At 33.2% G+C, this 15727-nt stretch overlaps 1 protein-coding gene across 1 annotated transcript; it reads right to left on the bottom strand.

Moving 5' to 3' along the window:
• Positions 1 to 3011: 3011 nt before the first annotated feature.
• Positions 3012 to 4370, bottom strand: LOC133860238 (uncharacterized). The gene has a single exon (XM_062295878.1). It carries the CDS (start codon positions 4368 to 4370, stop codon positions 3012 to 3014), a length of 1359 nt encoding a protein of 452 aa, XP_062151862.1.
• Positions 4371 to 15727: the final 11357 nt, after the last annotated feature.

Below are 15727 nucleotides of genomic sequence, written 5' to 3'. Positions count from 1 at the left end.
CCCCTTTTCTTTCTTTCTTCTCACTTCTCACTTCTCAGTTCTCTTCACTTCAGTGTCTTCAACTCTTCACCTTCGGTCTTTAGTGAACGGCGCCCAGCTACAGAGCTGCCCACGCCACGACGCCCACGCCCAGCTGCCCACGCCGCACCCCACCGCCCACATCCGGCCGGATTTCTCTTTCTCTCACCCCGACTCAATCCCGACCACCTGCGACAGATCCGGCCGAAATCTCTCTTTCTCTCACCTCGACAGAGAGATCCGGCCGGTGTGCTCATTTTTCCGGTCGGATCTCGTTTTAGCTGGGGATTTTGTTGTGAATCTTCTGAAGCAAAATGTTGTGCTTCATCCCCGCGGGGATCCCCGCATACCCGCGGATCCCTGCCCCGTTCATCCCCACCCCGAGCCCAACCGCCCCGCACGGTTGCTGGGAATTTTTCGCGGGGCGCGGGTTCCCTTTGGGGAACCCGCACGCCTGCGGGGCGGGGGCAAAAAAAGCCAATCCCCGCCCCCCCCCCCCCCCCCCCGCCCCATGCTCACCCCTATTCAATAACAGAGCTTATTGCATAAAAATTATATGTGCACTTACAGGATGTATTGGAGGGTCCCTGTGTCATCATTTGACATGGTTGTACATCAGTTTCAATAGCCACTTGGGATCCTAAACTTGTGTCCCCATCTTTATCATTGAGCTGCAATGGCATAGAACGAGTCGTGGCCATACATCGTTTTCGTCCTCGATTCATTGTGTATAACTGATTCTACAATAGTAACAATGGATAAGAATATGTGAAAATATAAACATACAATAATACTCAAATGATTTCTAACGAGGCAAACAAATCATATGCTTATATCATCTTACCATATATCACAAAACAATAAATAAATTTCACAATAGAATATATTCAACACATATCATCTTCAGAGTCTGTATCAGAGTTGCAAGATAACTCCTCTTCATGAGAGGAGTTTGTATCATTGTTGCTAGATAACTCCTCTTCATCATCGTTGCTAGATAACTCTTCTTCATCATCATAGGTTGTTTCATTCTCCTCATTATTGGCCTCATCGCTGATTAACATGCTTCTATCAACAACTATTGGTTCCACATCATCTCTACGTAACGGAGTTGAGTCTTCATCGTTTCCTTGTTGCACAGGTGCAGGACCCCCAACACATTCATCTTCTTCGTCCTCATCACCAAAGCCTTCGTCATCTTCTTCAATCTCTCCCTCTAGTACAGTTGGAACATCGTATATATTTCTATGGGTCACCTTTTGTACTACTTGCCAACTACTACCCAATTTGGCATCTTTTAAGTAAAATGCTTGTGAAGCTTGGCATGCTAGGATAAATGGGTCAGATGCATACCATGTACGCGATGTATTCACACTCGTAAAATGCTCATCTATTTGCATTCTTGTTCTATGCCCAATGTCCCACCAATCACACTCAAATAAATACACACGATTTCAACCATAACGTAACACTAGAATGTTCTTCAACTCACCATAGAAGTCAATATTCTTCATGCGATGCTCGCCTGGAACAATTATACCACTATTTTGGGTACGTAGAGTCCGTTCATAGTCTTTTATGTGAAACCTAACCCCATTCACAATACAACCTTTAAACATTGCAACTTGATGATCCGGTCCGCATGCAAGATCATATATTTGTTTAGACACGGTTTCTACATTATGCCCACATATACGATGTCGGAACCAGCTTTCGAATTCGGCTTCATGCTTACTCTGGATTTCCACAGTTCCTTCTCCTTCGATCTTGTCATAGTGTTCACTACATAAAGAATAATAATTACTCTAGCTACTTTATTATCAAGTTAATCATGCATAAGTTAAAAGAACAATAAATCATACACTTACCGAATGTATGAAGCAATTTCGTCACAATTGTTAAGCACATACCATCGAGCCTTTGAGAGAACCTTATCTTCAGGTTTTATAAATTTTGCTGCTCCTAAAGGACGAACTCGTTGAGAGAACACAGACAAGCCTTTACTCTTTTCCACCTGCCACCCATCACTATTCCGTTCTTCACGAGTCCATTTTGTCTTAATCCCCCGGAGATACATGGAGCAGAATGTCAAACATTCAACTGATAAATATCCCTCGACAATTGACCCTTCCGAACGTGCTCTATTCCACACAAATTGCTTATATTTACCAAGACATCTTTCAATTGGATACATCCAACGGAATTGTACTGGTCCTGAAAGCTCGGCCTCTCGGGGTAAATGAATAGCTACATGTATCATTATATCAAAAAAAGCCGGTGGAAATATCTTTTCCCACTTGCATAAAATTACAGGGATGTCATCCTTCATTCGCTTCAAGACATCTAATCTCAATGTTCGTGAACATAATTCCTTAAAAAAGAAACTCAACTCAATCAATGTTGTACGTATTTCATTCGATAAATATGGACGAATTGCAACAGGAAGTAATCGTTGAAAGAAGATGTGACAATCATGGCTTTTCATTCCCGAAATCTTACCTTCTTTGACGTTCACACACCGACTAATGTTAGATGCATACCCATTAGGGAACTTCACACCTTTCAACCAATCTAAGAAACTTATCTTCTCAGCTTTTGACAAGGTAAAATTTGCATGTGGCATTGATGTGGATGTACCATTTGGTTGTAAGTGCAAATCTTTACGTATGCCCATCATACACAAATCCTGTCGTGCCTTGAAAGTGTCTTTCGTTTTTCCATCAATATTCAGTAATGTACCTAAGACACTATCACATATGTTCTTTTCAATATGCATAACATCTAAATTGTGTCTCAGTTTCAATGTTGACCAATAAGGCAAATTAAAAAAAATACTCTTCTTCGTCCAATTCAACTCATTTTCTTTGTGCTTTCGCTTTCTCGATTTTCCATTCTCATCTTTTCCAAATTGCACATTTGTTAAGTTATTTAGTTGGTGTAACAATTGATCACCAGATAATTCATTAGGCTTCATTCTATGCTCCTCAGTACTGTCAAAGAGATATTTTTTTGCGCCATATATGCCCCTGAGGTAAGAACCGACGATGACCCATGTAGCACGTCTTAAATCCAAACTTCAACCTTCTAAATATTGTATCCTTGTTACATACTGGACACGCAAGCTTTCCCTTAGTAGACCACCCAGACAAGTTTCCATATGCAGGAAAATCGTTTATAGTCCATAATAATGTTGCATGCAACTTAAAATTCTCATGTGTCGACGCATCATACGTAGGAATGCCTTCAGTCCATAATTCTTGCAAATCATCCACTAACGGTTGCAGATACACATCAATATCATTTCCAGGTGCCTTAGGTCCAGGGATAAGTAAGGACATTATCATATATGGATCTTTCATACACCTCCACGGAGGTAAATTATACGGCACAAGTACTACTGGCCATATGCTATATGATGTACTCATATTACCAAATGGGTTAAAACCATCACTTGCTAAACCAAGTCGCACGTTGCGGGAGTCCTGAGCAAACTGAACATGTTCTTTATCAAACTCTTTCCACAATATTGAATCAGCTGGATGTCTTAGATTTCCATGATCTTGACGCCCATCTTTGTGCCACCTCATATCTTTGGCAATATCTTTCGACATAAACAACCTTTGCAATCTCGGTTTAATTGGGAAATACCGTAAGACCTTATGTGGAATTTTCTTACCTTTACCTTTGACCGTTGCCCATCTTGAAGTTTTGCATGTTGGGCATTCTTCTTTATCAGCGTGATTCTTCCAAAAAAGTATGCAATCATTCTTACATGCATGTATCCTCTCATAACTAAAACCCAAGTCTCGCCTCAACCGGTTTGCTTCATAATATGATCTTGGTAATGCCTCTCCATCTGGGAGAGCTCTCTTTATCAAGTCAATCACCATATCAAACGCCTTGTTACTCATATTGCAAAGTGTTTTTATATGAAGTAGATTCACAGTGAAAGAGAGCTTTGAAAACTTCTTACAGCCTGGATAAAGTTCACATCGGGCATCTTCCAACACTTGGTCAAAAGTTCTCAATTTGTAATCATTGGTTGTTGGACCTTGAGTAGTAGAGGATTCACCTGCATTAGCACCTGGAAATGTCCCCATACCGATGTCATTTAACATTTGTTCAACCTCATCAATATCCTCCGAACTTGCATTATCATCATTATGATTGACATGCTCATTTATATGAAACGGGTCTTCTTCCCCATGAAATACCCATTGGGTGTAGTTCATATCAATTCCGTTAATGAACAAATCATCTTCCACCATGTCTATAGGCTTATAATAACGATTCTCACACTTGCGACATGGACACTTGATCCTATTAAGCTCATCCACGTGACCACGTGCCATTCTAATGAATTGTTCAACACCTTTGAAATATTTCTCACCAAATCTATGAGTTCCTGCATCCAATTCTTATCCATCTCGATGTCTGGTTAACTAAAGTCTTTGTACTAGTTTATAAAACAAGCTACAACGAGACTGGGTCAATAAAGGTAAAATTAGTATTAGTTTTAAATAAAGCTATGAATATATACAATGCTTTTATTACACAAAGGATAAAAAGATAAATTGCACAAAATCAACAATATGACAATATAAAGTTATCAAACATCTTTCTTCTTCAATAATAGTCCAAGACAACTTCAAAACTATTATTAAGTAAGCACAATCTAGAACATTAGATTCGCATAGCTTGCTATAGATTTGAATTCACTGTTTTTCCTATAAGTAATATAGATTAATGTTAACCTTAATAGATGAAAGATCAAGTAAATTGCATAGCAAAACATAATAATATGAATTATTAAAAATCTTAACAAGTCATTTTTTCAAATTTGAAGAGATTCAATATATTGATAAAAAACCAGAAAGCAAACTTTTGAAAATAAAAAATTTCAACTTCAAATTTGTAGTGTTTGTGATTGTGCAATGAATATTGTGTACTTACATTTTTGGCAGCAGTAATAAATGCTTCCCTGTGGCTAATATCTGAATTATTGGCCTTGATCCTTTAGATCTCCTCTCTACATAGGAAGGGAGTTTTGTCTTACATGAGAAATGGGAATCTTACAAACTATTTACAAACACACCAAAAGAAGCTCACTCACTATTTTACTTCAACATCAATATTCAAAACAATTATTTTTGAACCACCTAAGTGCCTATTGAAAAACTATAAAACTTTCTAAATAAAAGTGCATCCCAATTAAAAACTAAGGGAATTGAAATCGCGCGATTACTCAGAAAGTAAATATATATTTTTATAAAAAAAAAAAGAAAAAAGAAAAAAAAGAATGATGATTGTAAATAATACACATTTATTAAACAATACAAGAATATATAACTCTAGCTTTCTGAAACACTTTTCGATTGATTAACATGTTTTATCAAAATTCTAAAACTTTTAAATTAAAAAAAGGCATGACTTCGAGCATTCCTAGAAGCCTCACCAAATTTTACTCACCATTGGGAAAAAAAAAAAAAAAAAGTTAAATAGTAACATAATTTCTCTTCTTGAATTCAAGAAAGAAAGAAAAGAAAAAAACATTTAGGCTTAATTAAAACTAAAATACACAAAGACTCTTATTCTACACATATGCATGTGAATCTAAATTAGAAGTACATCAAAACAAAATGGTTTTCTTGTGATAATTAAGAGAGATATTAAGCTTAATTAATTGTTCTGCCTGATTGACACATCCAATAAATTAAATGACACATCCAATAAATTAAGCTTAATTTTCTACCTGATTGGCACATCCAATAAATTAAATGACCAATAGAAGCTAAATTTAAAAGGAGATCGAGCCACAGTACATATTAAAAAAATAATTTAGTAATCCATCAAATTCATTAACAAAATGTAATCATAAAAAAACATAAACATATTAAGCTTAATTAAAAATTTAAAACACAGACATATATGCAGTACTCTTAGACGTACATGACAACAAAGACGTGGTTTTTGTGTGATAATCTAGTTGGTGTAGGCAATTTAATAATTTCCTAGTCTCAGAAAAAATAAATTAAAAAAAAAAAAAAAAAACCGAATCAGTCTTGACTGCAAGCCTGAAACGATCACCTACCCCACATGAGATAAAACTACAATTAATCCAAGTTGCTCATAAACTATTTTGTGGAAAAGGGGAAAGTTTTAGGTCACATATTGCTATCAATCTATAGGTTTTAGGTGTCACCACACATACTTTCGTACAAAATTGTCTAACAATAAAAGATCCAAATCTCAATTCAAAGGTACCACTGTTTTTACTATTAGCACTAAAATAAAATAAACATAAAATTAACCTCTAAATAATAACAGATTCAAATCCCAATTCAAAGGTTCACAATTTTTTTGGGAGTAAAACGTACAGATAAATAAACATAAATTAATCTCTAAACAATAAAAGATCCAAATCCCAAATCCCAATTCAGATCAAAACGAGATAGAGAGTGAGAGAGAGACCTGAGAGAAAGAAACTGTTTTGATGATGAGCACCGCTTTTCTTTGCTTTCTTTGTTTTTTTTTTATTCTGCTTCTTAAACTATAACAAACAAGTTTTGGTTTGTGCGGGAAAGTCTCCCGCGTGCAACTAGTGAAAGTTGTGTTTCTTTTACTTTTTTTTTTTTTTTTGGTAAATAGCCTAGCTAGTTGTGAATGGGAGTACTGCCAGATTCCATTAATTAGAATTGCTTATGGGTTGGGCGGTTGGCAAACTTTGGCCTTTTCTCTCACTTTTTTTTTTTTTTTTCTTATATATATATATATATATATATATATATATATATATATATATGCGGGTGACCAACTTTGGCCTCTCGTTCTCTCTCTTTTTTTTTTTTCCTTCATATATATATATATATATATATATATATATATATATATATATATATATATATATATATATATATATATATTTCTTTATTAATATTTTTTTTAAAAAAAAAAAAGACTAAAGTATTCTTAAAAATTCCAAAACAAATAAACAAAAATTAATTGTTTACAAAAATTTAAAAAATTACAATGAACCCCCTTGGTTTTTCAAACTTTTTTTTTTTTATTTTTTTTTATTTTGTTATAATTATAATTATAATTTTTTTTTTTTTTTTTTAAAAAAATTTTATGAAGCATATTTTTGTCATTGAGAGGTTGACATTGACATTTTTTTTGTAGTTTAGATAGAACATTGACAATGGATCAATTTGAGGGGGTATGTGTATTTTTTTCTAAAAAATATGTAAGTTTGTTATCAATTAATTATTTGATCGTATCACGATTAATCGGACTAATGCACAAGGATACGACAAAATCCATATATTATTATAATTATTGATCGAACTAATGCACTAGGATAATATATAATTCATATACTCACGATCGATCGGAGTAATGCACTAGGATCGATAAAATTTTCTATCGATTGGAGTAATGCAGTACTAGTAAAACAAAGTGGACAGCCACCCACCCTCGGCCACCTCTGGGGGTGGCCTGGCAACCCCTACATGGGCAGCCACCCCTTTGTTTTATTCATTTTTATTTTTTTAAAAACAAATATTTATATTTTATTTTTTTCATATTTTTTTTATTATAATTGACACGTGTCGACTTCTTATTGGGTATGATGTGATTGACTAACAGAATCTGTTAACATAGTAGATTGAAAATTGGCTTAGGAGTGATTCGTAATTATTGTTTACCACAATGACCTCTCATGAACTTTTTGAACCATAAGAAGTGAAAAATAATTATGGCCAATCTTAGGGACCAACGGTACAATTATCCATTTTTGCAAAAACCATGCCTACCGTCTGCTCTTTCCAGCAACTTGTTCATTGTTCCCTTTTACTTCATTTTCCTCTTTACAGATCAATTAATCTTCATATCAAATGGAATAAAAAAATCAAACAACTTCTTCAACTCAAACCATTCTCTCTTCCAACTCTGTTTCACCTTCAGCTTTAGCTTTATTGCATCGGCAATGGGTTTTTTTTTTTTTTTAATTTTTTTTTAATTTTTATATATATTTCACTACAAGAAAAATGGTCTTCAGCGACCAATTTTTTAGCGACGACTTGTGGGTCGTCGCTAATAGTCACTTATCAGCGACGACATTTTGGGGTCGTTGCTAATGTTAAAAAAAGTTTGAACATCAGCGACGACAAAATTGTCGTCGCTAATATGCCGTCGGTATTATTGTGGCGGTAATTTTTTTCCCACGTGAAAAGTATTAGCGACAATATTTAGCTTATTAGCGACGACTTTGTGGTCGCTAATAACGCATGTTATTAGGGACCATAATAGTCGCCACTAATACTTGACTATTAGTGACGACGAATATGTCGTCACTAATAGTCAAGTATTAGCAACGACTATGTTGTTGCTAATGACAGATCTTATTAGTGACCACAATAGTCGTCGCTAATATTTGACTATTAACGACGATTAGAATAGTCGTCGCTAATAGTCTAGTATTAGCGACGACTATGTTGTCACTAATAACAGACATTATTAGTGACAACATAGTCGTCGCTAATGCTTGACTATTAGTGACGACTAGAATAGTCGTCGCTAAAATAATCCATAAATAATATATTTGAATCAAATTAGTGACAACACATCGTTTAATCTAAACTTTACCCCCCCAAAGTTTAATCTAATATGCAATTTTGCCTCCAAAATAAAAAATAAAAAATAAAAATAAAATAAAATAAAATAAAATAAAATAAAAAAAGTTGCAATGGACCCCAACTAAGTTTCATAATTTTGCAATGTAGCATATTCTTCTGAAAATACCCCTGAAAAGATCAATTTCTTTTTTAAAAAAAAAAAAAAAAAAAATTGGGGGTGGCTCCGGAGCATTTGGGGATATTTTTGTCTTTTTTTAAATAAAAAATTTAAAAAAATAATAATTTTTTTTTTTTTTTCGGAAGACTTGGATACATTACTAAATTAGGAAACATGGTTAAGGTCCATTGCAACTTTTTTCACTTTAGAGGTAAAATTGCAATTTGGGTGAAACTTTGGGGGGTTAAGTGTAGTTTTTCTTTTTCTTTTTCTTTTTCTTTTCTTTTCTTTTTTTTTTTTTTTTTTTTTTTTTTTTTTTTTAATTTTTTCGTAAATGTATCATAAATCCTTGAGATAACACGAGATTTGAAATCACTCATTCACTTTTTAATTTTAAAAAAATATCACTCATTCCTTAAGTTTTTAATTTAGTGTTTTTTCCGTCCAGTTTTACAACGTCTGTAAGGTTGAGTCACCATTTATTCACATAGGCATTGACACATTAGTTAAAATGACACCGTTTAGTATTATTTTTTTTTGCCAAATCACCTTAAATTAATAATTTCTTTTTTATTAAAACACTACAAGAAAAATGGTCTTTAGCGACGACCCTGATTCGTCGCTACAGCCCTTAAAGTGGTTGCTATTGACTATTAGCAACGACTTTGGTTGTCGCAAAAGTGGTCGCTAAAACATTGTCGTTAAAGACTAAATAGCGACGACTTTTTATTTCGTCGCTGATAATGACTATTAGCGACAACAGTTGTCGTCGCTATTATTACAAATAATGGTTGCTAAAAATGCCTCCCGAGATACAATGTCGTCGCTAATGATGTACACATTAGTGACGATGTTGTGTCGTCGCTAATGGTGCACACAACAGTGACGACTTAGTGTCGTTGCTAATGTGCACACAACAACGACGACATTGTGTCGTTGCTAATGGTGCACACAACAACGACGACTCAGTGTCGTCGCTAATGTACACACAACAACGACGACGTTGTGTCGTCGCTAATGTACACACAACAACGACGACGTTGTGTCGTCGCTAATGGTGCACACAACAGCGACGACATTGTGTCGTTGCTATTGTGCACACAATAATGTGCACACAACAGCGATGACATTGTGTCGTCGCTAATGTGCACACAATAACAACGACATTGTGTCGTCAGTAATGATATTTTGCGTATTAATTAGCGACTATATATTGTTGATTTGGGAATGCAGAGTTGGAAGGGTACTAAGTTAAAAGTTTATCTTTGCCGGTTGGTGTTTGGTTCTGTTGTTTACAATCTTTGTAGAAACCAAAATGCTGCCTGTTATACTAATCATCCCAAAACTAAAGAGCAATTGCTCAAACATATTGTATGGAGGTTAGAACTAAGATTCTTTCTAAAGGTAAATTTAAGATCACTAAAAGAAATGTTATCCTTTGCAAGATTTGGGGTTTAGATGAAATTTTCGTTTGATTTTGTTGCACATTTTTTTTTTCCCCTCTATACTTCTCTTGTTGGATTCTTTAGTTGGGTTGTTGTTTAGTTGTCTTTAACTTTAGCTCTACTAAGGTTTCTTTATAATTAGATATGTCGTTAACAATGACAAAAAATACTAATTCATCAAAAAAAAAAAAAAATCTAATAGTGATCTAGCATACATTTAATGGTGATTTAAAATGCCACATAAATTTTGGGATGACTTAAAGATGACATAGATCCTCCTTATAGCATTACTCAATCATAAATGACCCTGAACAACTCGGAATATATATATATATATATATATATATATATATATATATATATATATATATATATATATATATATAAGACTGTAGACTTGTAGTGTATAATTATAAACATACTAAAGAATAAATCCTAACTATAGTTAATTGTTAACTAAGCATTTAATACTATTAACTAGTTATAACATATTTAACTATATAATTACATGCTAATAATTAATGTGTTAGTGTATATTAACTATAGTTATAATCATGGTATATAATACTATGAGATATGGTTTAGTTTTTAACTAACATATTTAATAAGCTTTAAAAAAATAATTTAATAGTTAGGGCTTCCTTTGGTTTGCGATTTCAAAATACGCGATTTAAAAACGTGCGATTTGAAAACGCGATTTTAAAAAACACAGTTAAGCTTTTGGTAAAATCTCAGTTTGCCCTTTAAAATCCTATTTTAACTTTTATATTCAAACGTTTTAAAAAATTGTACCCCAATGCATGCGATTTTAAAACATAGATTTTTCTACATTTTCAAATCGCAATTTTTTAAAAACGCACTCATAAACGAAATATTTTTTACGATTTGATTTATGCAAGGCCAAATGCCCTAAAATGCTAAATAGTAAATACTAACTATAATTAAGCATGTGTTAACTTTTTCTTTTTTAGAGAAAAATTCACTCTTTCTTTTTTAGAGAAAAATTCACTCTTTCATAAAATCATAGAGAAAAATTTTGCCTAGCAAGTACAATACTTTAGATAAAAATGAGACTATCATCTACACTTGGTCTAAAGATTGATGAAGAGCTATTTTTTGCTAAACAGTGTACTAGTTCATTTGCTTCTCTTCTAATATGTCCACTGCAAACCATGTGTGGAGACCATTTAGCATAGCTCTAATATCCTCGATCAATTGGCCATACAGACTCCAACAAGAGCCCTCCTAAAGAAGAGTACTATGCACATTTTTCAGTGCGTCTTCCTCTATAATTACTCATTGGAGCCCCAAATCTCTGCAAAATTCGTTGCCAAAACAAACCTCTCAACATCTTTGGCTATCACCCTACGCCCATATTTTTTTCTAATTTATCAAAAGGTGCGTCCCAATTTATTGTCACCACCCCCTTACGAGGTTCTTCCAACTCTACATTTCTTGTCGATTATTTCCCTCCATGTAATTCCCAGGCGCCTGTGTTCAGAGACGGAGGGAGGGGGGGGCTGGCAGGGGCCATGGCCCCCCCCAATTTCCTTGAAAAAAAAAAATTTTTTAGGTTAAAAAAAAAAATCTCAAAAAAATATATATATATAAGCTAAAAAACTAAAAATTTAGCATATTGGCCCCTACCAATAATTTTTTTTTACCACCGGCCCCTGCTCATAAGAACTTCTGACTCCGTCCCTGCCTGTGTTGCTTGATGGAACTCCTCCAATGAATCTTGGGTACGTTTTACTGACTGAAACGGGTGTGCATGTAGTAACCCCAACCTTTATTATGGTTTAATTAGGTAAAACCCAATTGGACTAGAGGCGTCTTGAGGTGGAATTTCTTTTGGACTTTTGCTTGAACTTTCTGCTCAGAGGACGTTCGATGGATCCCTCAAACAATCAATGGTGAACGTTCGAAGTTAGATAAGAACGTTAGAATCTGCCAGCAATTTTTTTTTTTTTTTTTTTTTTAAGAAAAACATGAGACACCTCAGTTATTCTTATCCATTTGACCCGCCTATTAGTATAATACTATGCCCCTCAGTCTCCATTTTCCACCCCTTGTAGTCCTGAAACCCTTAGAGAAAAGGAGAGAGAGAGAGAGAGAAAGAGAGAGAGAGGAAGAAGGAAAGAATGTTTGAGTCTTCTTGCCAAGTTTTCTCTGAGTTTATTTCCTGTTAGTAAGCTTTGAAGCGTTAAGTTGTCTTTATTTAAGAGGTTTATGTTTTGTCTTGGATAATAAGAGTTGGGGATTGTGTTTTGTTTAGATTTAACTATGTTTAATATGTTAGTTAGTATATAATCAAGTATATAACCATACACATAAACATAATATATGACATGTCACACATGGTTTAACTATAGAATTATATACTATATTATATAATTTGACTTAAAAAAACACTAATTCATGTCTTTATTTAAACGACACATAAACATTAAAAACCATAACATCAAACAATTGAGGTCTTTTTGTTCACGTCGTTTGTCATAAGTCGCATAACAGGGGTGGATAAAAATTTTAGCTGCTTTTTTCTTCTGAACGTCGTTTGTCATATATCACTGCTCCTCAGAGCATGAGATTGATAACAACACTGGCGTGTTCATGTCCCATGTAATTAAGCACAGTGGTACTTTGGCCCAGAGTATTACTGACGTCACCTGTTTTTTAAAAAAATATTTTTATTAAGTTAAACATATATGTAATTTTAGGTTTAAAAACTAGGTTTCACTTTTACTAAAAATAAATTTAACCCTTCATTCATAATTTAATCTCTCTAAATGAAAAATTTTGGTTTTGTCCCTGCTGACGTGTACTACTCAATTAGGTGTAGTATTGTGGAAAGTATTGTGTGCATGACCCCGTACCGTTGATTCGCAAGTGGACCAGCTGGCACTCACTGCTATAACCAGGGAGAGCTTGATGAAACTGTTGATTCTGTTTGTAGAGCTCAAGGCTTCGGCCAGAGGGACGAGTAGATAGATGGCATAATTAAGCTGTTTCCGAAGTCAACAATTCATTTTTAGGAGGGTCAAAGTAAAATGTAACGAAAAAGATGATTTTCCTTTATATACTATGTTTTATTATATATGAAAAATATAATTTAAAATATTATAAATGAATTATTTCATAATACAATATGTGTATCAAAAAAAGTATATTTATCAAACTCCATCAACATTATATATTAGTAATATGTAGACACTAATATTAAAAAACAAAAATAAAAAATAAAAAGTGTCTAAAATTGCATTCTACACTCTTCTAGAGAACTAAAATCATTAAGTATTGAAGTCTGTATTATTGAAATTCTCAGTTATTTTCTTTTCAATATAGACAACTAAATTATTTGAAAGAAAATCATCCGCCATTTTATTGTAAAGTCTTGTTTTAACAACTTTTATATTTAAAAATATTCGTTCGATAGTCACTATAGACATTGAAAGAGTTAAAACAAGATAAATCGATCTATCAATAAGATGTTATGACTTTTTTGGTGTAGCTTATCACCCAAAATCCAGGTTCACAAGTACCTGCAATCAAGAGTCGACAAATAAACACCAAGCTACGCTTGCTAGGTGTGTGTGTAATACCGTGAAAATTAATTAGAGTTAAGTGCGCTCTTATAATTTAAGGATGTTAGGGGTTGGTTCTTAGTTGGTAAAGTGTGAGATCTTAGACTTTTAATTTTTTTTTTTTTTTTTTGTCTCTGAGAAGGTTTGAGTTTCCTTCGAACCATGCCAAGGAATGGAGTTCCTATTCATGGAGGCCTATAAATAGGACCCCTACGACCCTTAAGTCCTATTTTCATTTCCTTTCAGTTCTTAAACCATAGTACGTGTGAGAGAGAGAGAGAGTGTGGAGGTTTGGGAGAGAGAATGGAGTTATCTTGGTCTTATATTATTCAAGAGGTAATATCCTATCCTTTAACTCATTTAATTTGATGTTGGTAGCATGTTTAACTTCTGTGATAATAGAAGAAACACGTAACCACCTCCTAGCAAAGAAAAGGTGACAAGAAAACCAAGAGTTAACCCTCCCAATAATCTTTTCCAATAAGACATAATCATTATTGTATTAAAATCCAATAATAATTTTAAAATCCACATCAATTTGAGATAACTCAAGAAAGACATGAGTATTTCTTATAGTATTACTCTTTAGATATCTCTTGATGACTATTGTAAATAGAAAATCCAAAAAGATGTGATAAAGTGTTTTAAGCATTCCCAATAGATTATGCATCTTTCACTTTTAGTTAGAATAGTTAAGCAAAATCATAAAAAAGCCTTCCATCCCATTATTTATCAAAAATACAAAATAGATTTGTCTTGGATTTGTGAATAGTGTAACTCCACTATCTATTCACAAATGCATATATATATATATATATATATATATATATATATATATATATATATATATATATATATATATATATATATATATATATATATATATATATTAATATTTCTTATGAGCCTCTCTCCTACTCTCTCTTTCCCTTCTTTTCCTTTTTTTTTTTTTAAAAAAAAAAAAATAATAAAATTCTTTTCCTTCCTTTTTTTCATTGTTGGTTGTGATTATAATTAATTAGTAGTTATTTTTTATTCCTTCTCAAAAAAGAAAAAACTAGTATTGGCATTTACAGCCTTTTCCAATTGCATTGACGACATTAGTTTTAATCGAACTTGATCACTACAGTATAAACAGTTCAAGGATTGCAATTCTTTTTATAGCAGGGTACAGAATAATAGTAAACTTTAATGACAGTTAGAAAAATGACCGTTAAAAAAATTATTGTGTTAGAAAAAATGATGGTTTTAACGAAACGACCATTGTAAAATATAACCGTAGGAAAAATGTCTGTATGAAAAAAAAAAAAAATTAAAAATTAATAAAAAAAGAATGTATGAGAGTTTTATTTGGTGTTTTTTTTTTTTTTTTTAAAATTATTATCGGTAGAGATGAGTTTTTTAATTAAAATAGTCTAAAATTTATTAATTTTAATAACATAGAGAAGGTGTTTAGATAAGCTGTTGGAGTAAGGTCTTGAAATGTGGTTAGCTAAGGGTGAGTTTGAGATTGCGATTTCGTAGACAATAAGTGCGATTTTAAACCAAATCGCAGAACATAGATCGTTTGGGAACTATGTTTTTAAAAATTGCGATTTGAAAACGCAGAAAATCTGCTTTTTTAAATCGCAGATAAGATGATGCTTTTTTGAAAACGCAGAATTTTAAAGGTAAATTCGCGATTTTAAAGGCCAAATTGCGATTTTGCCAAACGCTTAACTGCGTTTTTAAAAATCACTTTTTCAAATCGCACATTTTAAAATCGTTATTTTAAATCGCACTTTTTGAAATAGCAAAAGTGGGTTTTTATTAGCTATTTTGCATAAAAATTAAGGGGATCGACCTCAGTAGATATGGAAAATCCGTAACTCATTATACATTATTTGAATG

The sequence above is a fragment of the Alnus glutinosa genome, chromosome 2 (genome assembly GCF_958979055.1).
Source record: "Alnus glutinosa chromosome 2, dhAlnGlut1.1, whole genome shotgun sequence".
Taxonomy (NCBI): domain Eukaryota; kingdom Viridiplantae; phylum Streptophyta; class Magnoliopsida; order Fagales; family Betulaceae; genus Alnus; species Alnus glutinosa.
This window is presented reverse-complemented; position numbering and strand designations above follow the sequence as displayed.

Coding starts and splice junctions, on each gene's coding strand:
- LOC133860238 (XM_062295878.1), bottom strand. CDS start 4,370: ATGGCACGTGGTCACGTGGATGAGCTTAATAGGATCAAGTGTCCATGT.